The 8698-nt window shown below is 39.4% G+C and overlaps 1 protein-coding gene across 2 annotated transcripts in view; it reads right to left on the bottom strand.

Moving 5' to 3' along the window:
* MDGA2 (MAM domain containing glycosylphosphatidylinositol anchor 2) overlaps positions 1 to 8698 on the bottom strand; it is a 521930-nt gene that overhangs the window by 64202 nt on the left and 449030 nt on the right. For both annotated transcript variants that reach the window (XM_018563520.1, XM_018563521.1), the window contains exon 9: positions 7872 to 8141. In XM_018563520.1, the coding sequence (XP_018419022.1) occupies positions 7872 to 8141 (270 nt within the window). The remainder of the gene's footprint in view (positions 1 to 7871; positions 8142 to 8698) is intronic.

Raw genomic sequence — 8698 nt, 5'->3', positions numbered from 1 at the left:
TTTAACGTCACTTTAAACTCTGAAAGGGGCACCTTGTTTTTGCGCAGTGTGTCCCATCATAGCTACTATGCTCCACAAGAACTTGCTTGACTGTCTTCAACTACAAACTACTGATAAGTTGAATCCAGGGTGTTCAGTATTTTATTGCTGCCTGTGTCCTTAAGAAGAAGGTTTCCTCTCAAGCTGGCCATATATGTATTGAATTTTCATTAAAATTTCAAGTGGGATGGTCCTGTCAGCTCCAGCCGATTCAACGAAAGTTGATTTTGTAATTGACTCATGTCAAAGGAACCAGCTGGAAAATTGTCAGCTTAATAATGGCTACAGCCAATCAGCTACAGCCACTGTTTGGGTATTCTGACAGCCGGCAGTCGAATACAATAGTATTTCAAGTTTGAAACCTTTTTAAAAAAAACTGTTTTGGGTGGAGATGGCCTTGAACAGTAAGTCTACCCTTCTTTGTTTTTGTTTTTTTTAAAGTAGGTAATGGGCCAGTCCCAGTGATATAAGTTTACAGTGAAAACAAAAGCAGACACAAAACCTATGTACCTCATGTAATAAATATGTATTAAATAAAATTGGGGTTACAGGGGTTGTAGCCCTATTACTGTACTGCTAAGATATAGCAAAATAGGGTACATCCCTGAAAGCTTCTTCTGAAAAATTGACTGTTATCACAAATTTAATAATATATCACGGACAGTACTCAACTATGAAATTGTCTCGAATAGGCTGAATGAAGGTTTGTTGACAGTGAGGTTGTGACCCTCTTACTACAGGAAGCATGGACGCCGTGGTCAGTGGTTGGATGGACTTCTTGTACTAGGAGGAATGCAATTTGCTGCTGACAAGCTTTGAATCCACCCATGTTTGTGAGTGTATTAGCCATGAGTTTATTTAATAATTCTTATATCTTAATAAAATGGTTTCATGTTTATTGACAGTAGATCATCATCATCGTCATCATCTTTTAGCTACCCGTTTGCATGTATATTATTTTGTGATAACTACTATCTCTACGCTTCCATGAATCTCTCTCTCCTCTGCTCACATCAACTCCAGCAGCCCTTGAGAACTTCCTAAAGATCAAGGCCAAAGCAAATGTTTAATAATCTTGAGGGAAGCATATGAGTCATACCCATCTTCTTTCCACAAGGCCTTCTTCTTTCTACTAAGGTTTTGTGCTGGGGGCATGATAGCTCATTAAAAGTAAGACTTTAAGGTTCAAATGAGCATGGATATAGGTGGATGAATCCCTTTTAATATGGTCTTTCTAAGCCTCTGGAGAGTCACTGAGACTACATGGCTATTACATACATAAATTAGTTAGCAAGGGGTTATCCCTCCATAAACGTTTACCTCAATAGTATAGATAAGATTTGTCCCCTTTCCTCCTTTCCGTTTCTCCTGGTTACCCGATGCAACCACAGGCTTGTTTTATTATGTAACGTGTAACGGAATAAAATGACAGACTCTGACTTTCTGCAAAGTAACCGCTACAGCAGTTTTCATAAACGTTCCCTGATGTCTCCACGAAAATACTTACAACAACGTTTGTCTCTGAAGTATCATCACATAATGAGAATGTATTTATAGCTTTGCTTAACCTTCAGTTACTCCGAAAATCTGACTTTAACACAAGATCAAAGAGTAAAAAAATGACTTTCTGCAGAAAACATGTCCTTATTTAGCATATTATAAGTGCCTGCAGCACTACAGCGCTGGTGTGATTCCTGACAAGGAGAGTCACAAACGCAGTTTGATCAGCTCCGGAGTGCCGATGCTGAAGGCAGAAGGTTCTCCTCTGCTTCTCTCTGTGCACACTATCATGCCCTCCCCCTCCCCTCCATCACACTCCATCCTCTTCTATACCGCTCTCCATTATCTTTCTTACTCATCTAGCTACCTATCACTAACTTCTCTTTTCCCTCCTATCATTCTTTATCCCACTTTCCCCTTTCCCTCGCATCATTCTTTATCGTACTTTCTCCTTTCCTTCCCATCATTCTTGATCCCACATTCCACTTTCTATTTTTACTACCACCAGTCTTTTTCCTATTTTCCCTTTCTTCCTTTAACTTTCTTAAACCCATTTTCCTTTTACTGCCCCCCTTCTCTCTCACACCTTCCTCCCCACACCCTTCTCCCTCTCTCTCACACCTTCCTCCCCACACCCTTCTCCCTCTCTCTCACACCTTCCTCCCCACACCCTTCTTCCTCTATCGCCCCTTTTGCTTTCTTAGCATCTTCCCCTTAAGTATTTGTAAACATAACAGTGACGTGCAGTAGGGGCCATGCTAGGTGAGGCATTCACCCTGCCCACCGACACCCCGCCCCCAGGCGGCCGACGCCACACCCCCAACCCAGTCACCAACCTATGTGTGGAGGAGGGAGGGAGAAGGGAGGAAACAGGTAGGAGCCTCCTTGTCCCTCACTTGCTAGTCAGTGGTGAGGCATTGAGATCGATGTCCTCAGTGTTTTTTTTTTCTATTTTTTGATTGGACAGCTTGAACCAATAGCGCATTGCCATTGGTCCAAACCATGCGCAGAGCTCAAGCCTCTAACACAAAGTGGAGACTGTTGCAACTCTGGCCTCACTATGTTAGGTTACACAAGCTGTGGGGAAGCCCGCTGCTGTGCATCCTAACTTAGCTGTCAAAAGCCGGATGCAGCTCCGTCCATGACAGGTTACACAGTGAGGAGGCTTTCCCTGCTGTGTAACCTTTTAAAAGCTGGACTGAATGGAGAAACAGCTGTCAGCTTCAGAAATGAAGCTGACAGCTTTTCCCTCTATAATACTAGCTGAGGCTCTGCCTCCCCTGACCGCACGTCCCTGAAACATAATCACTAAATTTTAATATAACCTTTTACATGTTAATGCAATTTCAGGAGCAATGAGATAAAAGGATTCAACAAAGGATGAAAAAATTATGAAATTAAGTATTTTAGCTATAAAAAAAGTCCATTGTTCATAAATATAATATAATACACTGTGCTCCAGAAACGAAATGTCTACTTTAACACTACTTTGCCAACCATTTTCTTCCTTAGATTTTCTCACTTTATATTCCCCCTACTTGCCTGAGCATCTCACCCTCTTTTAATTTGCCTCCCCATTTTATTGCCCTTTCCATTACCTCCCTCTCCTGCAATACACCTTCTTCTCTTATCTACATATCCATCCCTCTTCCAGACAGTTCCCTTTCCTCTCGGCAATCTTTTTGTCCATTTGTACACTTCCTTATATCTCATATCTTGCTTCCTCTCATACACCCTGCATAAGTCCCTTTTCTTCCTACAACTTTTGCACTCTCCCCCACTTTTTCATTGCCCGCCCCCCCCAACCCCACCTCTTGCTGTAATTCATTCCCGTTCACTCTTGCATCTTCCTTCCTTGACCTTCTTTTGACCTTCAGGTAAAGGGTAAGCCTTACCCTTTACCCGACCCATTCTCTCTTCTTTCCCACATTTCCCCAGCTCCCCTATAACTCACTCCCCTTTCTTCTCTTTACTCCATCTAGTATTTTCTCCCCCACCTTCTGTCTCATTCCTTCTTTTATTTCCTGATAACATAGTGTAGCTGTAGAACTACACAAACATCTAATTGGTATTTTAGGCTCGTGGGCACTTTAATTCTCTCAAAAAAACAATTTAATTTCCTCTAAAACCATTGAGTACCCGTTTCCCAAACCACAAATCTGTGAGCACTCTGCTAAGTTCACCAACATTTCAAACACAGCCGCTGCAGCCTGTCATTAATTTCCTTTACACAGCTAATACATTTCAGCAATGTCTGCCATTATCCACATGTAACATCAATTTATCTCCTAATTGCTCTCAATTTATTGCTTATCATGCTAAACATCCCTCCAGATATTCTGCCTTCATGCTAGGTCGCAAATTACAAGTGGAACAAATGACTCCAAATAATGTTATATATTAGTTATAATTTAAGAGTGACCCTAAAAAAAATCCAATTTTCTGAGAAGGATAATGTCTCCAGTAGTATTTTTTCTCCTGATGTTGTAGTTTAGCTTTTACTGCCTGTAATAAAAATTATATTTCTGTCTATTCTTCACAATGTTCTGCTTGTATCATTATGTTTCATTTACACTTTTTACATGCTAAAATATACATTTCTGTGCCCCTTAAAAAAAAAAAAAAAGTTTACAGACTGGAACCTCAACACTTATCTTAAGCAAGGAAATAGGAGATTGTAAATCACATATCCAGAAGGCCATTTAAAAGTTTGTTTCAGTGTTGGACTGAGGTCTAACCCCAATGAAACAGCTAAATATGCAGATACAGCCTATGGGAAGTTGAGAAGCATTTTACCTGCCAACAAGTGATACACACAAAGTTGAAAGTGGCACTAAACTCAGGAGGTAAATCCTAAAAATGTATTCACGTACCGAAACTATTGAAAAAGAAATGTAGGTTACTTGTGCATCACCTAGTTGTAGATCCTGAAATCATCTCTAAATTGGTACTGACACTGTCCTTCCTTCTGGAGGGGGCTACTTTTGTTCCCCATGGTCGCAGTGTGTTCTGTAAAATAGCCACCGCTCCAAGCTCACTCCCATGATGGACTACAATCTCAATACAAATTAGTAAAGATTATAAGATTGTAAGCCCTCAGGGGCAGGGCCCTTCTTACCATCTTGTCTTGAATTGTATTGTGATTGTAATGTCTTCCATATATTGTAAAGCGCTGCACAAACTGTTGGCGCTATATAAATCCTGTATGATAATAATGATAAAGTAAACGTGAAATTGTAGTCCATCACGGGAGTGAGCTTGGAGATGTGACTACTTTACAACACACACAGGGACCATGGGGAACAAAAGTAGCCCCCCTCCAGAAGGAAGGACAGTATCAGCACCAATTCAGAGATGATTTGAGTGTCTACAGCTGAGTGATGCACAAGTAAGCTGCATTTATGTTAATAGGGTACTTGCATGCATTTTTAAGATTTAACTCTTGGGTTTAGTGTTACTTTAAATTTTTGCATCACATAAACAGTAGCAAGATTGTCCAGATTTTTCAATTCTACAAGCCTAATGCCACTGGCCAATGTTTTGAACTACTAGAGGTCATACTGGTTCCCGCACTTTTTTTCTTTCCTCTAAACCCACCCCATACATTTAATTATCAATTATCGTGTCTTCCATTACCAATTTTTTCACAGAGTGATCACTACAATCCTTATTTTAATACTGAATTTACAGACACTTATCAAAAACACCATTTGGTCCAAATATCTATATACACAAAATAATGAAATGCATTTTTATATATAGATATTAATCAAATTAAAATATGCCTTTAGCTTCCTGTAGCCATCTGTAAAACAGGATTTAGGAAAGTTAGAGGTGTATGTTTTGTGCCAATCAAAGCTCTATTGCTTTGCAAAGTTCTGTCTCAACAAGCCAACGGAAAGATGAACACAAATAACCTAATTAGTCTGCTGCTGCTTCTTCACTATCCAACCACAGGCTTAGGAAGATGGTGAACCAGTCTGTATTTCTTTAACCCCAGCATGTAAAAACAGATCACATATCTTTATTTCAGATGCGTATCTAGCTGTGCATGTCGGGAGGTTAGCTCCATGGTCACTACTTAACATTTGAAAAAGTTTTTTGTCATCTTTCTGAAAAATCCAATAGGCAATTTTAAGTTATAAAGTATAATTTGTGCCTGCAAGAAACATACAAATGTTGGTCATTCGACAACCGCAGAAACACAGAGAGGGGAATTTATCAAAACTGGAGCAGACAAAATCTGGAGCAGCTGTGCATGACAACCAATCAACTTCTCTCTTTCATTTTCAAATCTTAACTGAACAAACAGAAGGTAAAAGATGATTGGTTGCCATGCACAGCTGCTCCAGTTTCTGTCTGTTCCAGTTTGGATAAATCCCCCCAAGAATGTTTGTGCTGTAAATCTAGGCATTCCATAGATAGCTGTAGATAACTGTAGAAACTTGAATCTATATTTACCCAATGGTAGGGAACAATAACTATATATATACGTTGATTACGTTGTGGTATAGAAAAATATAAATACTGGAAACCAAAAACACGTTTAAGACTCACCTCTTCAAACATATAATGTGAGCTAAGTTACTTTACTCACTCATCCATCACTACTTCCTTCCCTATCATCATCTTGTTGTATTGTACTACCTGTATTATTACCCCTTGCATTTGGTTTCCAAATATGAAATGCTAAATTGTGATTGGTTCTTAAAAAAATAAGTGAGAAATGTCAGTCTTGTCATTTGACTCTTAACTGCCTCTCTGTGACAGTAACATATTAAAACAATCAATCTGTAAAGCCTACAACCTGTTCTTTTATTGCTGATACCAATCAGAATAAAGCTTTCAGATGCAAGCTGTCATTTTGGCAGGTTTAAAATGTAATTGGTAGCTGGGAGAAAATAATGACAGTTTTCAATGTGAACACAAATCCATGAACCCCCTTGCCTGTAACAATGTTCACCTACTGCCATCTCCAGTAAAAATGTCCTGCATCTGTCTCTTCCTGATAAGAAACAAGTGAAATAGTACTCTATGACATCATCAAATCTCAGCCCAGTTTTATGTAACACCCTACTGTGGTCTCTCAGAGTGGTACCAGGTCAGATTTCTGTTGCTCATCTGGATTTCCTCTCAATCTGCTCCCTTGACTGCAAAATGCAAAAAAAAAACTACAACTCAAAGCCCTCGCTCTAACCTACAAAGCTCCTGCCAACACTGCTCCTTCATACATCTCCATACTGATTTTCAGTGATTCTCTCAAGCACAACTCACTTTCTGCAAATTACCCGTTCTCCACTCGAATTGCCTCTTCAGACCTTCAAGACCCCTTGTGTGCCTCCTCTCTTAAATGTCCTCTTTCCTGCCCTTTGGCACTCTCAACCCTTCAAATGCACTTAAACTCGCTTCTTCCAACAAGCGTTTAACCTGGCCTAACTGCTCCTCCATTTCACAAGACTCCTTCGGTGGTTGGATATTTTATAGTTTACTCATTCACTTAAATGTTGCCTCTACCCTCATAATTCTCTAATCTGTGAGCTTCAAATGCCAGAACATCAGTTCTAAACTACTCTTTTTTAACATGTTTTGCTCATGTTATATATAGGACACTATCTGCACTGTTTTAACTGTACCACGTTTTAGTTTGTGAGTGCCACTGGAGGAATACATGGAGGTTGATTTACTATAGGCAAAAATACTGCTCACGTTGCAATGGAATTTTCCCTCAGCTTAGTGAATGTGGTGAAAATGTATTTTGAAAAGAAAACCCAATCACATTCAAGGAAATTAAAAAAAAACAACAATATTTTGCTTGCACGCGATTGGCTGATGGAAGTCAGCCAGACCACATTCAGTAAGCTAAGAGAAAATTCCCTTGCAAAGTAAACAGCCTATTTGCATTTAATAAATCAACCCCACAGTCTGCATCAGTGCAATAGTAATATTATGGTTTGTTCATGTCCAATGTTCAGGTAGCCACACTATTGCATGTATGTAGCTCCTGGAAAGAAGGGGGATTGCTAATATCAAACATCACACAATCTCTGGATAAAGGTCCTAATGTTTCCCAAACTTTTTTTATTTTGTACACATGCAAGCTGCAAAAAGACCAATGCTATCTGGTCAGCAGTAAGTGCTTAAATCTCTACACACCGAGTATGGTTTTGACAGCATGGACATGCATATTGTGCATCCATTTGCTATATTGACAATATATGTACCACCAATCTTGACTCGCATAACGCCAAGAAAAAGTTACTCAACGTCACGATGGTAATAGTTCAGATTAGCTGGGAAACAAAAAGTACTTAACATTTTCTGTGAACTCTTACCTGTTATGAGGAAACTACATCGTCCTGATCCAGCTTCATTAATTATACTACAGTTGTATGTGCCGTAATGCTCCTTGGCATGGATAGTGATAGTCAGTTCTGTGTAATCTTGAGAATCAAACTGTCCCTTCTCTAGCAGCTTGTTCCCCAGTCTCCATTCATACATAAGAACTTTGTTTGGATATGCCCGTAAGACTCTGCAGTTCATGGTGACACTGGAACTAAGGCCTTTCCTTATTTCCTGAAAGGCGGGCTCTACAGCAGGTGGGTCTGTAAAAAAAAAAAAAGAAAAAAAGGTGAAAGGTCTTTTTGTGAAGTAATATAACTCTGAAGAATCAGTAAAACCTTTGACACTACAAAGAACTTTTGCGATCCCAGTCTGGGCCATTTTAACCAGTCTTCAGGAAGGGCATACTGCTAAGCAAGCAAGCAGCCAACAGAGCCTATAGCTAATAGGAGCTGAAACACAGCAGTGACAAGAGACCCTTTGTTTCAAAGATGGAAGTCTTTTTCTAAATCTCTAGATCAATTTAAAAGTAGGTAATGTAGCAACCATAAGATAACGTAAGGCATTAGACACAAAGTACAGAACCCATGGCAACCAGTCAAAACTCATCATGTTACTGTATTCGATTCAGTAATGTGAATTGTAATCAGTTCTGTTTTACTACACTCCACACTTATGCTCATCTTCTTGCATTGTTTACTGAACCAATGTATGACATTTTTCATATTGCTTGAACATTAGTTCCTAACTTAAATAAATACAAAATGTAACAATTCTCTCTCTCTCTCTCTCTCTCTCTCTCTCTCTCTCTCTCTCTCTC

The sequence above is a fragment of the Nanorana parkeri genome, unplaced genomic scaffold (genome assembly GCF_000935625.1).
Source record: "Nanorana parkeri isolate BGI_ZX_2015 unplaced genomic scaffold, ASM93562v1 scaffold670, whole genome shotgun sequence".
Taxonomy (NCBI): Eukaryota; Metazoa; Chordata; class Amphibia; order Anura; family Dicroglossidae; genus Nanorana; species Nanorana parkeri.
Note: the sequence above shows the minus strand (reverse complement) of the source record. Positions and strands in the feature narration are given on the sequence as shown.